Genomic DNA, 17,535 nt, shown 5'->3' on the forward strand with positions numbered 1-17,535 from the left:
TCACCGCAGGTACACCATCCCCAGGTGCCCATGTTGTATGCGAAAAACTTTGTGGTTTCAAAGGGATGGCATCTGTTGAAATGGGGGGCATTAATGTGGACAGAGGTGTGGATGGAGCTGTCAGAGGTGAAGCAGATAGGAGGGAGGGTGTTGAAGTTGTGAGGGAATGAAGATTAGGGTGACTTGGCCGTGAGTACAGATCATGAGGATATCATTAATAAACCTGAACCAGACTAGAAATATGGCATTTTGGGAGGTTAGGAAGGTTTCCTCTAGATGGGCCCATAAACAGGTTGGCATAGGATGGTGCCATGTGTGTGCCCCTGGCTATACTGCAGATTTGTTTGTACACCTCTCTTTCAAAGGAGAAGTAGTTGTGAGTTAGGATAAAGTTAATGAGGTGCATGAGAAATGAGGTAGTGGATATGGAGTTGGAAAGACATTGGGAAAGTAGTGCACAATAGCAGTAAGACTATGGACATGAGGCGTGTTGTTGTATAGGGCGGAGGCGTAAATATTGATGAGTAGGGACCCAGGATGCAGGAGAGACGGTGTAGGAAGTGATTGGTATCTTTGATGTGATTGGCTAGATTACAGGCAGTTGGTTGGATGTGTTGGTCAGTGAGGGCTGAAACTCTTTCAATTGGGGCACAATATCCAGCCACAATGAGGTGTCCAGGATTGTTTGGTTTGTGGGTTTTCCAAGCAATTAGAAGATGAGTGTGCAGGGTATCGTAATGGTAAGGAGGGAAATGGATTAAGGGGAAAGGTTCTTGGGAGGGCTTATAGCTTTAAGCTGGGATTGGAGGTTGTACTGAACTTATGGGATGGGATCACTGTGGCAGAGTTTATAAGCGGATCAGTTAGACAAGTGGCAGAGACTTTCTGCCAGATGGCCACTGCCATTCTTAACAACAGTGGTGGATCCTTTCTCTGTAAGTAGGATGATTAGGTCAGGATCTGTTTTGAAGTTGCGTATGGCTCTTCTTTCTTCTACTGAAAGGTTGGTATTCTGAGAAAGGGACCTGGGGAAGGCTGGTGAGACCAAGTTGGAGGTAAAGAAATCCTGTTAGGGCACCATTGGGTGGTCAGGTGGGCGGAGAGGGAGGGGGGATTATGGTTGTATGTTGGTATGAACTGGGAGAGGCAGGGTTCAGTGTTGGGAGGGTTGGCTTCGGTTGGGTTGTTGGGAAACAAATGTTTCCATTGCAGGTATCTGGAGAAAAATAATAGGTCTTTGACTTGTCCAGCATGGTTAAATTTGGGAGTCAGGCTAAAGGTGAGGTCTGGACTGAAACTTCTGTGGGGCTGAGGACTTTGGTGGAAATTTTAAGAACAATGTTACAGTAATATTTCGTCTCTGGATTAGGTGGAGTGTTGGTAGGGAGTTTTATGGAATGTGCTTAGTTGAAAAGGTCAGGTAAGCACTCCGTCTTCAGGCCACAAATGGCCCATCGGGACCATCAGACCGCCGTGTCATCCTGTCTTGAGGATGCGAGTGGGAGGGGCATGTGGTCAGCACAGCGCTCTCCCGGTTGTTATGCTGGTTTTCTTAAAAGGTCAGGTAGGCAATGTTTAAATGCTATTTTTGTTCAGTGTTTTAACTTCGTTGAGTGTTCCAGTGGCCGCTTGAATTTTTGGTTTTTGCTAATATTTTGTGAAGTTTTGTTTATGTTGGTATTAGCTGTGGTGTAGTAGTATTAATACAAGTAGTTGCTTTCTTAGTAGACAGAGAATTTCGAGACCGCTATTATTAGTTCTATAATTAGTTGTACTGGTATAACTGAACTTATGTAACGTAGACTTTTTCAGTAACTGTAAAATTTTATGACGAATGAGAAGTGTGGGCTCTTGTCATAGGTTTGTGGTTTGTGAGTAGTGGGTTACGGTGTGGAATTTGTTCAAAGTATTTTCATTGGGGGGGGGAATGCAGTGGGGAAGCCAGTGGGCACTTTAGCGAGATCCTCTCCTGAAAATGCAGAATCTGTAGTAGAAATAAGTTGATAGAGGAGCAGGAGCATAAGATCTGTGCCCTTCAGGTGCAGTTACAATGCACAAAGGAGGAACTACACTCCTGGAAATTGAAATAAGAACACCGTGAATTCATTGTCCCAGGAAGGGGAAACTTTATTGACACATTCCTGGGGTCAGATACATCACATGATCACACTGACAGAACCACAGGCACATAGACACAGGCAACAGAGCATGCACAATGTCGGCACTAGTATCCACCTTTCGCAGCAATGCAGGCTGCTATTCTCCCATGGAGACGATCGTAGAGATGCTGGATGTAGTCCTGTGGAACGGCTTCCCATGCCATTTCCACCTGGCGCCTCAGTTGGACCAGCGTTCGTGCTGGACGTGCAGACCGCGTGAGACGACGCTTCATCCAGTCCCAAACATGCTCAATGGGGGACAGATCCGGAGATCTTGCTGGCCAGGGTAGTTGACTTACACCTTCTAGAGCACGTTGGGTGGCACGGGATACATGCGGACGTGCATTGTCCTGTTGGAACAGCAAGTTCCCTTGCCGGTCTAGGAATGGTAGAACGATGGGTTCGATGACGGTTTGGATGTACCGTGCACTATTCAGTGTCCCCTCGACGATCACCAGTGGTGTACGGCCAGTGTAGGAGATCGCTCCCCACACCATGATGCCGGGTGTTGGCCCTGTGTGCCTCGGTCGTATGCAGTCCTGATTGTGGCGCTCACCTGCACGGCGCCACACGCGCATACGACCATCATTGGCACCAAGGCAGAAGCGACTCTCATCGCTGAAGACGACACGTCTCCATTCCTCCCTCCATTCACGCCTGTCGCGACACCACTGGAGGCGGGCTGCACGATGTTGGGGCGTGAGCGGAAGACGGCCTAACGGTGTGCGGGACCGTAGCCCAGCTTCATGGAGACGGTTGCGAATGGTCCTCGCCGATACCCCAGGAGCAACAGTGTCCCTAATTTGCTGGGAAGTGGCGGTGCGGTCCCCTACGGCACTGCGTAGGATCCTACGGTCTTGGCGTGCATCCGTGTGTCGCTGCGGTCCGGTCCCAGGTCGACGGGCACTTGCACCTTCCGCCGACCACTGGCGACAACATCGATGTACTGTGGAGACCTCACGCCCCACGTGTTGAGCAATTCGGCGGTACGTCCACCCGGCCTCCCGCATGCCCACTATACGCCCTCGCTCAAAGTCCGTCAACTGCACATACGGTTCACGTCCACGCTGTCGCGGCATGCTACCAGTGTTAAAGACTGCGATGGAGCTCCGTATGCCACAGCAAACTGGCTGACACTGAGGGCGGCGGTGCGCAAATGCTGCGCAGCTAGCGCCATTCGACGGCCAACACCGCGGTTCCTGGTGTGTCCGCTGTGCCGTGCGTGTGATCATTGCTTGTACAGCCCTCTCGCAGTGTCCGGAGCAAGTATGGTGGGTCTGACACACCGGTGTCAATGTGTTCTTTTTTCCATTTCCAGGAGTGTATATAGGTTGAGGAGGGTGAAGGAAGGTGGGGAATGGGAACTGGCAGTTGGGAAGAAGACAGCTAGGAGGAGGAGGTGTTCAGATATTTATACTTTGTGTATATGCAATAGATTTGACCAATTGTCAGAGTTGAGTGGAGAGGAGCCTCTTGTAGCTGTAGATGTAGGGAACATGCAGCAGTCCTCAGCAGTTAGGAGGCCTAGATCAGTTGCAAAGTCTGACAGAAAGGAGGAGGTTCTGCTGCTAGGCGGTTTGCATGTTAGAGGTGTGGGCCAGCAGTTGCAGAAAGTGTTGAAGAGTGAGTACTAGGTCACCAGCATAGAGGAGTTATGTAGGAATTTTACAAAGGAGGATCATGTAGCGATAGTGGGTGGAGCAGGGAACAGTCTTGATGGGGACAGGGAATATGATGTAGATGGTGACCTGGTAAAGATAACTACTCAGTAGCACTGATGTGCATTTTGTGCAACTGTTTCAGCGCCATGATCGGCCTCACATTAATGAGGCTGTTAGGCGCATTAACATGGGGCTGGAGAGGGCGCTGATGGCAGAGGGCATGGGTCACATTTCAGTGGTGCCATTTGGGTCCATCAGTAGATTGGGTTTCACTAGGCATGGCCTGCACCTCAATAGGTATGGGAAGGGGAGGCTGGCAAAGCTTATAGGTGACAGATTAGTGGGTGGTGGTGGGATCACTCGTGGAAAAATTCCTGTAGTAGTTGATGTTAGAGCTGCACCTCTTTTAGATTGAAGGCAGCTGATAGATATATCTGCTTAAAGGAAGTCCCTCTATCTAAGGGTTCATCTTCAAAGGACGTCATGTTTCCAAGTAGAGAAGGAATTAGAATATTTCATCAAAATATAAGAGGTATTAGAGATAAAGTTATTGAACTGCTTATAGATGTTGACTCTGAAATTATTGGTATATCTGAGCGTCAAATAAATTGACAATTCAGAGGCTTCCTTTACCAGGATACAGATTAGCTGGCTGTATTTCAAGGAGTTCCTTGTGGGATGGGGGAGTGGCTATGTATGTAAAAAACAGTATTTCATTTGAGCGCATAGACGTATCACGGAACTGCACTGAACAGATATTTGAATGTTGTGCAGGATCATTTACATTTAGTGAAAGTAAACTTTTTATTGTTGTTGTTTATAGGTCACCTAACTGTGACTTCAGAGCATTTCTGCTAAAGCTAGAGAGGGTTCTTGATTCACTTTGTAGAAAGTGCCGGAAATTAGTTATATGTGGTGACTTCAATATAAATTTTGCATATGATGGTGCAAGAAAAAGGATGTCGGTAGATCTTCTAAATTCATATGATCTGATGCAGACTGTTTTTTCCAACTAGGGTGCAGGGGAACAGTAGTACAGCCATATACAATCTTTTTTATTCATATTTCATTCCTAGATGGACTTTCTGTTAGTGAAAGGGTGAATGGCCTTTGTCATGAACCCTCTCTATTGTGCTGGAAAAGTTACCTCCATAAGGACACTGTTACAGTGTGGCTAATGGCTGTATAGTATTTTTGTAGAGTTGGCCATGATGTCTCCGTTGTTGATGCTGCTGAGTCTGCGTTGTCCATGTGGCTTCTCGTTGTCTAGGCGATGATTCCTTTGCAGCTCTGGGTCCAAGAAAAGGTGCGGGTTTTTTTTAAAGTATTACAGGGCTAACGAAATCATGATGCAGTATTCCACGGTTTATTTGTAACAAAAACACACATTTATTGCCAAACTCGAAAAAGACTACACTCAACCGTGGCCAAAACTCAAGTGGCGCGGTCATAAGCTACAAAGAACATACAATTTCAATATCGATTATTGATCGCAACACCTAACCTAGTATTATATTAAGCAAAAGCTTTTTTAACACAACTTTAGTGTATAATATTACAAAAATGACATCTATTTGTCAGTTCCATTACACCTTTCAGACCATCATGCACAAATTTTAACATTAAAAGGCTTTTGTACTCAAACAAAAGTCACATATAATTACAAGCTATGTAGGAAAGTTAATCCAACAGCAAACCTTGTCAAGGAACAAGAGTGGCAGGATGTTTACAGTGCCGATAACATAGATGATAAATATAATACTTTCCTTAACACATTTCTCATGCTCTTTGAGAGTTGATTTCCATTAGAACATTTTAAACGGCATACCTGTCCCCCTTTCTCCACACCTCCCTATTCTCATCTCCCACACACTTCATGTGCCGCCCTCTGCCAGCCACCTTCCGATCTCTCCCCACTCCTCTCCTTTTTCACTTATTTCCTGCACTCTTCACCTCCCCACCCCACAGTCTCCCGACAATGCGCCTGTTGGCAGTGTAGTCCCAGCACCCTCCGATAGACAGCACTCCTCCCCCCCCCCCCCCCCCCCCACCTGTACACTGCTATGCTTTTCCCTTCCCTGGCCCTTTGGGATTTCTGCTTCCATTCAACATTACAGTTGCATTTTGGTCCAAGCTGCCAGAGATGGCAGTCCAGTATGGATGAGGTGTGATTGCTTATCTGAATGAATGTGTATGCGTTTCTTTTTCTTTTTCTGAAGAAGGCTATGGTGGAAAGCTAATGGGTAAGTGTGTTTTAATTGTGCCTATCATTTCATCTTAATGGCAAGTAGCAATGTATCTTTGTCTTTTATTGTTGATATTCCAATCTGGACTTCCCATTGTTTGATTTTGCTGAACTACTTTTCTTCGATTCACAACCCTGTGATGTTTTCCATTGTTACTATTCTCTGTAGGATTACTCTTCCCAGTGGCTTCTCTCTCTCTTCTTTCCTGTGTTTAATCACTGTCTTACAAACTGGATAAACTTCCAAGCCACACTGTATCGATGAACATCCACACACAATGTATGGCTTCATGACTGTGCATATTGTTGATGCACCATCTGATGCCCCATATTCTTTCCACCAATAATTATGTTTATACCTATGAATCCCATTTCCTCCCTCATGCTCATGTACTTCAGCTTGTTATTTCCACACCTACCTGTGCCATATGAGCTTGTGAGCCTCAACCTAAACCATCCCACTTCCACCTCTCCCTTATCACAACACACAGATACTCCCGTACCTAATCTGTTCCATTTCTTCCACATTTTTGTACGTTTTAATGTATTTGTACCTATTTTATATGGTTTTACATGGTTTTACTTAGTTAGCATATTTTTACGTATATGTGTGTGTTTCTTGTGAGTGTCTTTACACATTTTAATATGTCTTTTCTCTTATCAAGCTCCCCTTACAACCATCAGCAATTAATTTTGCTCATTTGTGTGTCATTCTCGTTTCCTCTACACCTTCCTCACCACAGTGGACCCCTTCTCCATCTTTCTGACCCAGTTCAGAAAAGTGTTCCCTTCCCTGGCTAAAACTCAGTCTCACATCGGATTTCATAAATGCTGCCTACATCATGGACTCCTCCCCACTTCCTGTGTCCTAACCATAAAATTTCCTTTCTCTAGATCTCACCCCTCCTTTCACAGTGACCTACACCTTTTCAGATTCCACCAGTCCATGAGCATTCCAGACACCACCTCCAGAAGTTACCCAACCTGCTGATACCCTGCTGTTGCCTCGGTGTACCACTATCCGACCCATATCCTACCCAGTGTGCTCCTCCTCGTTAATCCTTCAAAGCATCCAGACCCTGTCTAGCAGACACTTTCAACGTGCCACCTCTCCCAAACTTCCCTACCAACAGTCTAAACCCTGAATCCAAACAATCCCAGAATACTGTTCTTAACCTTTCCACCAAAACTCTCAGATCCACAGAAGTTTCAGTCCTGTCCAGAGGCTTCACCTTTAGCCCTACACCCGAATTTAGCCATGTTGGACTTGAGAAAGACCTGCTCTCCTTCTCGTGGTTGCTGCAATGGAAACACTTCTTCGCCACCAATTCCTCACACCAAAGCCAACCTAATTCCAACATTGAACCCTTCCTCACACTGTTCATATCACCATCCAACCATGATCCTCCCCACCTGCCACAGAACCCATCCCACCCCCAGTCCCCCACCCCCTCCACCACCTGGGTGACCTTCAAGGAACTCCTTACTTCCAACTTGGCCTCCCCACCCTTCCCCATGTCCCTTTGTCATCAGAAGCAGAAGATAGAAGAGTCTTAAACAGTCTCAAAACAAATCCTGACTTAATCATCGTAGCTGCAGAGAAAGGTTCCACTACTGTTGTTATGAATCGCACTGACTGCCTGACAGAAGGCCTCTGCCACTTATCTAACTTGCCCACCTATAAACTCTGCCAGAGTTACCCCATCTCAGAAGTCCAACAAAACCTCCAGTCCCTGCTTATAGCCTTAGGCCCTTCCCAGAATTTCTCTCTTGAACCCATTTCCCTCCTCACATCTATATACCTTGCACACTCACCTCTTAATTGCTCCCCAAAATCCGCAAACCCAACAATCCCCGACACCCCATTCAGGTATATTATGCCTCCATTGAAAGAATTTCAGCATTCATTGACCAACAGATCCAATCAATTGCCCATAATGTAGCCAACTACATCAAAGATACCAATCAATTCCTTCACCGACTCTCCTGTATCCCCATCACTTTACATCCTGGGTCCTTGCTTATCACTGTTGCACACCTCCACCCTATACACCAATACCTCATGCCCATCGCCTTGCTGTTATTGAACACTAGCTTTCGCATCATCTTTCAGACTTCAAACCTACTACCTCATTCCTCGGACACCTTACTAACTTTATCATAATCCACAACTACTTCTCCTTTGAAGGGAAGGTATACAAAAAGGTATACAAACAAATCTGCAGCACAGCCATGAGCATTCACATGCCCCCCTCCTATGCCTCCTAAAATGCCAAATCTCTAGTTTGGTTCAAGTTTATTGATGGTGTCTTCAAGATCTGGACTCAGCACCAAGACACCCTATCTTCATTCCTTCACAACCTCAACACCTCTCCCATCTGCTTTACTTTGTCCTGACAGCCCAGTATGCCACCTTCCTGGATGTTGACCTCCTCCTCTCTGATGGCTCCATCCACACCTCTGTCCTCTTTAAACCCACCAGCCACTAACTGTACCTGCATTTCAGCAGCTTTCATCCCTTTCACACCAAGAAATCTCTTGCATACAGCTTGGCTACCCGGCTACAGTGTCTCTGCAGTGATAAGTATCTTTTGCCAGTATGCTGAGGGTTTCACCAAGGCCTTTATTGACAGGCACTATCCCCTGGACCTAGTCCACAAGCGGATCTCGTACCATTTCCCCTCACAACCCCAATCCTCCCACCACTCCCAAGAACCAGCAACAAAGGAGTGCCCCCTTCACCACCCAGTACCATTCCGGTCTGGAACAACCACCACATCCTTCGCCAAGCCTTTGATTACCTATCATCATACGCTGAAATGAGGGTCAGTTTACCCAAGATTCTTCCCTCCCCTCCTAAAGTGATGTTCCATTGCTCACCCCACCCCCACATCTTAGTCCATCCCCTCCATCTCCACAACATTTTAGTCCATCCCTGTGCACTCCCAATCACAACCCCTTGCTACAATTATCATATCCATCTGGAAGACCCAGGTGCAAGACCTGTCCAATCCACTCATCCAGCACTTCCTGTTCTATCAAGGGCCAGGCCCTGTGAAAGCAGCCATGTCATTTACCATCTGTGACTACCAACTAGCTCCCCATCAGGCTGAACAGCCACCGCCAAACTGTGGCCAAGATCAAAACAGACCAACCTGTGGTACAACGTAGCTGAACATAACACGCTTGATTTCAATGGGTGCTTCACTATCTGAACCATTTGGATTCCTGGATCCTCCCCGCCACCACCATATGGGAGTTATCCTTGCAACACATTCTCCACTCCCGAAATTATCCCGATCCTTGCAACACATTCTCCACTCCCGAAATTATCCCGCCTTAAACTTACTGCAACATACTGTTTCCACATCCTCCACCCAACAGTTTCCATCCTCTGTCATATCACCTGCCCCCCATTTCACATCCCTCAACCTCTGTGGGTGTCACCTTCTGCCTGTGCACCCACCCATCCTTCCCTGCTCCTCTCCTCTCTCGTTCCATTTCTCCCCTCCCACGAGGAAGCCCATAGCTCTTTTATGGGCATGTGCATGGCGCACACAGGGTTCTGACCTATTGTAGCCTTTCTTCTCTCCTGGGCTGTATTCCCTTCCCCATACTCTCCTTCTCATCATAGCTTCTCACCCTCCTGCTCAAACCAGCTAACCCCTCAGTTCCCATATTCCCTTCCTTTCACTCTTCTGCCTGGTGTTTGCACTCCCTCCCCCCCCCCCCCCCCTTTTCTGGGTTGCTCTTAGGATTTGACTTCCCTTCCTAAATTGTTTGTAGTGTGAGCCATATGGAGAAGAACTGCCTCCCTAGCATCTCCGATGTGGGTTCCTCTTCCCCTCCCCTTCCCTCCCCTCCTTACTTCCCTGCCATATCCCCCCTCCCCTCCTCGCCAGGTCACCAGCATGGTAGCCAGTCCATGTGGTGGGGCTCTTACGTACCCATTTGGCCAAATCCTCTGACAACACAGGGATCACTCTTATGGTAGCTGACCTGTCACCATCTCATGTAAGCCTAGGAGTGATTGCATATCTTTTTGGGGCATTGTAATTCCCAGCAATGACAGCTGTGCTAGATGGTCTTTGCTGTGTCTTGGTTGTGCCCAGGGGGTAGGCCCCTGGTCAGAGTGGATGGTACCAGAGTGGGCACTCCATACTTCTGGCCGCTCTTCTGTGGCCGTTTCATCAGAAAGGAACAGTTCTCTGTCTGCTCCTACTCTTGCTTCCTCAGCCCTTCACTCCCTGATCACCCCCTGGGAGGAGGACCAGGCCTGCTGGCTTGGGGTGAAACCCTTTCCATGTTACTTGGTTTGTCAAGGACAGATGCCTAGACTTTTACCACTACGAAACTGCTTTTTTTTGTCAGATAAGTTTCATGAAGCACATTCACTCGTATGATGCAATCTGATACTGATTAAAACCCCTCCTGACAGTCAGTCAGTGTCTCTTTATGCTTGCAAGTGCTTGGGAGACATCCCGGTGAGCAGCACTCCTCACCAGTCCTTAAATATGATGTAAGGCATTATCTTCCATAGAGACCACTTTCACTCTAACAAGCAGCGCAGGATTAATCTGTCACAGCCTGGTGTTCATTTCATCCGATTAGCCCAGAGAGATCCTAAGGACAATCACATTGGTATCGGCGATTTCATTCTTGCTTTTGAGGAGATACCCTCCCATAAAAAGTCAAGGTCATAGTTTACCGTTACAGTGTGAATCACTATATCCTATGAGCTGTTTCTGGTGTCTCCATTTTCATCACATGTCTTCACGATGTGATGTGAATCCTGTTTTCAGTGATTGTGGCCACCCTCTCCATGTGGGAAGTCCTTGCACCCCACTGTCCAAGTGCGTGAACTCTTCTGGTTCACTCTCTCCTTGCTCACCAGATTGCCCAATCTGTAAAAAGGAAAGAAATATTAATGGAATCAAAATTCTTGACAGTCTATCATAGTCACAGGCCTGACAGAAATATGACCATCTCCATCCTGTATCAGCAACCTTCCCTTCTGTTGCATCCATTCCTCCTCCTCCTCCTCCTCCCCCTCCCCCTCCCTTACCTTCACCCTGTCCCCCTTCCCTTCCCTTCCCTTCCCTTCCCTTCCCTTCCCTCCACCCAGTTTCGGTCCCCCCCCCCCCCCCCCCCCCCATGGAACCCTCTTCTCTGGCACCTGCCAGGAATGGAGCTCCCTCAGGGAGCACCCCTCCCTGCTGTATCCAAGACATGAAGCTTGTTACTAGTCGTACACAAGATCCATGCTCTATGGGCCTCCAGGCTGCTCATTCTCTCTCATATCCAGATATTGTTCTGACATGCTGTCTTCCCGACCACGATGACAATGATGATGATGATGATGATGATGATGATGCGTAAGTCATGGGACAGGGTTCTCCCTACATCCTACGCGGTGTAGCCTCCTCCTCCTCCTCCTCCTCCTCCTCAACTAGGGTCTGATCTTACATTCATGGTTGTCATTCTGTCTTTACCGGTGATGGACACTGATTCAGCACAATGATTTATTCTGGCCCATTCAGTGCTTGTCCAGGCTCTTGTACTACTCTCCTCCAATGGAACTCTAATGGTTAGTATTGTCATAATTCAGAATTTCAGTCTTTTCTTTCTCTCTATTCTGTAGCTTGTATTGCAGGAATTTCATTTTATGGATTCTCATTCACCAACTCTTATTGGTTTCCAAATCTTGTGCTGGAACTTGGCAGGTTCTTTGCGAGCCTCCAGTGGTAACTGTGTGTTGGTCCGCACAGACATAGTTAGTTCCCGGGTCCCTCTTCGAGCTGCACTGGAAGTTGTGGCTGTTTGGATCCATTTAGTCTGTGTGGTAACAATATGCAAACTCCATCTCCTCACAGGCCGGTATTCTGCTTTTTTTGCCCTCCTTAGACAGCTACTTCCCCCTTCCTTCTGCTTGGGGGATTTCAGTGTCCATAACTCTCAGTGGGGTGGTACTGCAACCAATGACCGGAACAGGATTGTTGAAGATGTGCTGGCAGAGCTTGATCCCTGCCTCCTCATCACTGGATCTCTCACAGACTTTAGTATGGCACAAGGCACTTTTTTCGCCACTGATCTCTCCATTTGTTGGCCAGGATTCTTCCCCTCCATTCAGTGGGGAAGCTCATGAGGATTTGTACAGCAGCAATCATCTTCCTATTGTCTTGTCATTTATTCAGCATCAATCACCTGAACACCCTTCCAGGTGGCACTTTACCAGTGTGGATTAGAATGCCTTTTCCTCAGCTGCCATCCCAACTGCTCCACCACATGATGGCACATATGAGTCCACATACAGTTTGACTGATGTCTTGTTGGCAGCCACTTCAGTGATTCCCTCTTCCGTGAGATCTCCCTGACAGAAAACTGTCCCTTGACAATCCCCGAAAATGGTACAGTTATGAAATACTGCTGCCATGCCGTCCGCCACCACAAATAGCAACTATCTCTTGACCACTTCCTGCCTTCAAATGGCTTTGTGCCTGTGCCCGTTACCCAATTAAATGCAGAAAACGATTTGTTGAAACCAGTATGTCACTGCCATAGGGTCATATACTCCCTCTTCGCAGGTATGGGCAAAGATCAGGTGCATTTTTGGCCACCATGCTCTTGCAGGTGTCCAAGGAATTTCCCTGAATGGTGTTATCCTCACCAGCCTAGATGTAGTTGCCGAGCATTTTGTTCAGACCTCGGTGGTTGTTTCCTGGACCCCGGATCACGATGGGACCCCAGGGAACGATCTTGCTGCAGGCTGGTCAAACTGGATACTGGAAAGTTGCCTCTTGAGATCAATATTCTGGCATTGGGCCTTTGATCGGTATTACGCTGTCAAGTTTCTAAAGATGTGAAATATGGAGCGGTATAGTCTGATTTTGCCAAACAAACTATGGGTGATAAAGGAGACTATAAATTTGTAGAGGTTCTCCATGCAGACATCTCGCAAGGACTCCATTGTTCTTTTGCAGCTCTGCAATGGCTGTACTTGGCTGACTCTTCGCCATCTCCTCTGTCATAAGTATCTGCTTCACTGTCGTTGCAGTGCTTGTTTGACAGTGGTCCACATTTTGCTGGATTGTCTTAACCTCACCGCCCTACGGTGGGCTCTTTAATCTTCCTGCCTCACTACCCGTGGAATTAGCAGATGGTGCCCGCAGCATCTGACCAGGTTTTAAGATTTCTTCATGAAGGGTGTTTTTATTACTCTTTCTCTAACGGAGTGTGCCTCATTCTTGTTGGCCTATTTAAGGCTTGGCAGGGTGCCCTTTAGCATCCAGTGTCCTTACTGGACAATGGCTTTCTTGGCTTGACAGTCTACCCCAGCCCTCACCCTGCCTGTTCTTTTGCTCCTCTACTCTTTCTCATGTGTTCTGTCTGAGTTGGTGATCATTCTGTTTTTCTGTGCTTCTCTCACCTTGTCCATGTTGCTAGTCTTTACTGTGTATTGCTGAGTGGGCTGCCTCCGGTAACTGGTGGGAGGGTATGTCCCCCATTGCAGTTCCTGTCTTTGAGGGCCTCCAGCTGCTCCCTTGACATGGCAACTCGCATACCTTTCTTTCTTTCCCACCCTTCTTCTCCCTTGTTCTTTTATCTAGGCTTCGTTGACCTTCAATAGACCCTGAGGTTTTCTTTCCTTGGGTTTCATGCATTAGCCACTTCTTTGGTGTGTTGTTTTGTTGTCTTTCCTGCTCCAGGTAGGAGGGACTGATTACATCGTAGTTTGGTCCCTTTAATCCTTAAACCAACCAACCGTTCCCCACCTTCCTGCCCCGCAGCCTCTCGATACTGTGCCTGTTAGCAGTCTAATGACTGTCACACTTCGTCAGGCAGTGCTCCTCTCTTCCCCCGCCTGTACACCACTGTACCTTGGCCCTGCCCCCCCCCCCCTCCCTGCTGCCCCCTGTGCACTCCAGGTTTACTTGTGCCCCTGCATAGGATTTGTCACTCACAAAAAGCATTTGGGAATGTAAAATGGTGTAAAATGTTTGAAATTCGGAGAAAAATAGAAGTAAGCTATAGAGAAAGGTGGTAACTATGCTGCCTTATAAAGACAGTTCATACAAAGTTGTTAACAAAAATGTTGAAAATTTCTTGACTGATTTACTTCAGATTTTTACATGTTACTCTAACAAATGGTCGGAGGGACATAGGCTATGTATTTTATATATGGTATGTAAATATATATGTATCTGAAAAGTGGAAATGTTTTGGCAAAACTCTTGAAAAGTTCTTGATTGGTTTACTACAGATTTTTGCACATACTCTAATAAACATTTAGACAAACAAAGGCTGTATACATTTTTAACAAGTGTGTGTGTGTGTGTGTGTGTGTGTGTGTGTAAAAGTTGTTAGCAAAAATTTCAAAATGTCCATGACCAAATTATTTCGAATTTGTACATGATACTCCAATAAACATTCAGATGGACATAGACCATAGTTCTCTCTCTCTCTCTCTCTCTCTCTCTCTCTCTCTCTCTCTCTCTCTCTCTCTTTAACAGTAATGTTTCTTGTACGTAGTTTTAAACAAAAATTGTATACACAACTATGGGCTGTTTTGTTTCCTCCCTCTCTGTCAGTTTTGACGTAAAACAGGAAAGTGGTAGTTATGGCTTATTGGCTTGTGAATGGAATGCTACTGCGTAGTTTGAATCTTCTGAGTGCAGTCCTAGACTCCTACCCATTTGCAGATTAAAACTATGTGAAATACTGTCATGAAGTGACTCTCCTCATAGATTCAGCAGCAGGCAAGGTCTCCCATACCCTCTATACGAATGATCCCAACCAATTTACGCATTCATTTCAAGTGTCTCCAATTCCCAATTAAGGTTTTGTTGGCAATAACAGTAAACAAGGCTCAAGGTCAGAGAGAGAGAGAGAGGGGGGGGGGGGTGAGATTAACATAGTGGGGGAACAAAATGGACATAGAGAGGGAGAAGGGGGGAGGGATATTAGGAAATATATGTGATTCCCATACTTATTAAGCAGTGGCAAAGAATTGCCAGATTTGCTAGTATAAAATATGTACAAGAACCAAGAGAAAACCATAAGAATAGAAAACAAAGTGCTCAGACTACAAAGGGTGTAAGACAGGGGCACAGTTATTCTCCTCTGCTGTTCGATCTTTACATAGAGGAAGCAGTGATGGAAATGAAAGAAAGGTTCAGGAGTGGGATGAAAATTCAAGGTGAAAGGATATCAGTAAGGTTCACCTGTGACATTGCTATCCTCAGAGAAAGTGAGGAAGAATTCCACAAATGGAATGAGCAGTGTAATGAGCACACTCCATGAACTGACAGGAAACAGAAGGAAGTTGAAATTAATGAGGAGTAACAGAAATGAGACTAAAGATAAATTCAACAATGACATTGAGGTGTACGAAGTAGGTGAAATGATGAAATTTTGAGGATGCAAATTGCGCCCAACGGGCGAAGCAAGGTGGCTATATGCAGCAGACTAGCATAGAAAACACAGCATTCTTACACAAAAGAAGTATACTGGTATCAAATACAATCCTTAATTTTATGGTGAACTAGCTGAGAGTGTGCGTTTGGAGCGCAGCATATATGAAATTGAATCATGGACTGTGAGACAACTGGAGGAGAACAAATTCAAGTGTTTGATATGTGGTGTTACAAAATGATCCTGATGAGTATGTGGGAATATAAGATAATAAATAAGGAATTATCTGCAGAAACTTACAGAATGAAGTACAGGATGATAGGACATGTGTCAAGACAGCAGAGAATGATTTCTGTGGTACTAGAGGGAGATGTAGAAAGTAAAAAGTGCAGGGAAGGCAGATATTTTAAAATATGCAACAAATAATCGAGGATGTTGAGTGTAAGTTCCTGCTCTGAAATGGAGAAGTTGGTGAAGGAGAGAAGCAGTGCAGTACTGAAGAGGTGCTAAGTCACTTTTTAGGTGTTTATGTACCTGCATTCTTCTTCAGTAATTTATGATCCCAAGTAAATTGCCACCTGTATACAATCAAGGTGGTGTTATTGTATAAATATAAGCAGGTATGATTCTGACAGCCAGAAATCGCCAAAACATGACAGTACAGTTTTTCTTCTCATAGGGTTATGGCTGTTGTTATCCTCTGGTCCTTTCTATCCTATTCTATACTGCACGTTCACACTGCATTTTAAACCACAAAAGTGAGCTGAAGCATATTCCATAATTATAAGATGTGCAGAGTATGATTTCTTCATTTTATTTCTTATTTTTGCAGATCCTGTAGAGAAAGTAGCACTGGCTAGCTCTAATCTCAGTAAGTCTATTCAGTATTGGAATGGCATTTTAGGTCTAAAAAAATATAATGAGACAGGAACATCTGTGCTTCTTGGGTTTGGTGACAACCAAGCAAAATTGGAATTGTTTGACATAGGTAAGTATAATTATACGGCAAGCACACGTGTGTGTGTGTGTGTGTGTGTGTGTGTGTGTGTGTGTGTGTGTGTACACCATTAGTATTCCGATATATTTATTAATTTTTGAATTATTTCCAGGCAAACCAGTTGAACATAAAACAGCATATGGCAGAATTGCTTTTTCATGTCCATTTGACGAACAACCGAAAATAAATAAGAAAATTGAAGAGACAAATAATACTATTCTAACACCACTTACATCTCTGGATACACCAGGGAAAGCAACAGTAAGAGTAATAATTCTCGCAGATCCTGTAAGTAGTTAACCATAGCTTTGTAACTCAAAATTTACACTATACAAGAACATAAAATTATATATTAAATTTTGTTGTTTACAGGATGGCCATGAAATATGCTTTGTTGATGATGAAGGTTTTAGAGAGCTGTCCAAAGTAGATCCAGAAGGGGAAGCTTTGTTAGATAAATACATAAAGAAGGATCTTGAAAGAATGAAAACAGAGTAAAATATCTAACCAATCTCTGTTAATTACGTGATACGTCAGTGGTCCCTAACTTTTCATTGAATAGGAGACTGAAAGCTACTGTGATGGCAATTTCATGAAAGTATTACTCATTTATTTTTCTAAAAATGCTTGAAACGTATTAAGGTGTATTTGTGTTATACATAGCCCAGGTACTCTCATCACATTTATGGATCTGTTTTTGAAAGTGTATGGCTATGTGATTTGTAACTGGTGTTGGTGCAATAGATGTTTTACTGCTATGCAGAAATATTACTTTGTTATTGTATGGAAATTTTACATAAAAATTAAAATGTTTGTGAATTTTCAGTGTCATAGCATTATTCCTGTTGAGGTGACATTAAACCTGTAAAATGGTAAAATTTGAGGTACTTAAAATTCATTAATAAAACTAATTACTCGGCTGGCCATGTATTTATGGCATTTATCATTATCTTGACACAGTAATAATATGTGAAGTTGATACCAAACATTGTGTGTCTGCGATAACAACCATTTTGCGAACTTAATTTGATAACACCATACAAGTACTTCTACCAGACCTAC

General features: G+C 45.1%; 1 protein-coding gene across 1 annotated transcript in view; it reads left to right on the top strand.

Annotated features, from left to right (window-relative positions):
* LOC124613078 (glyoxalase domain-containing protein 4) overlaps nt 1–17,298 on the top strand; it is a 43,553-nt gene extending 26,255 nt beyond the window's left edge. Inside the window, exons 4-6 of the mRNA XM_047141666.1 lie at nt 16,309–16,464; nt 16,586–16,761; nt 16,846–17,298. Of these exons, the coding sequence (XP_046997622.1) occupies nt 16,309–16,464; nt 16,586–16,761; nt 16,846–16,971 (458 nt within the window). The 3' untranslated portion in view covers nt 16,972–17,298. The remainder of the gene's footprint in view (nt 1–16,308; nt 16,465–16,585; nt 16,762–16,845) is intronic.
* Nucleotides 17,299–17,535: the final 237 nt, after the last annotated feature.

This window comes from Schistocerca americana, chromosome 1 (assembly GCF_021461395.2).
Source record: "Schistocerca americana isolate TAMUIC-IGC-003095 chromosome 1, iqSchAmer2.1, whole genome shotgun sequence".
Lineage (NCBI taxonomy): Eukaryota > Metazoa > Arthropoda > Insecta > Orthoptera > Acrididae > Schistocerca > Schistocerca americana.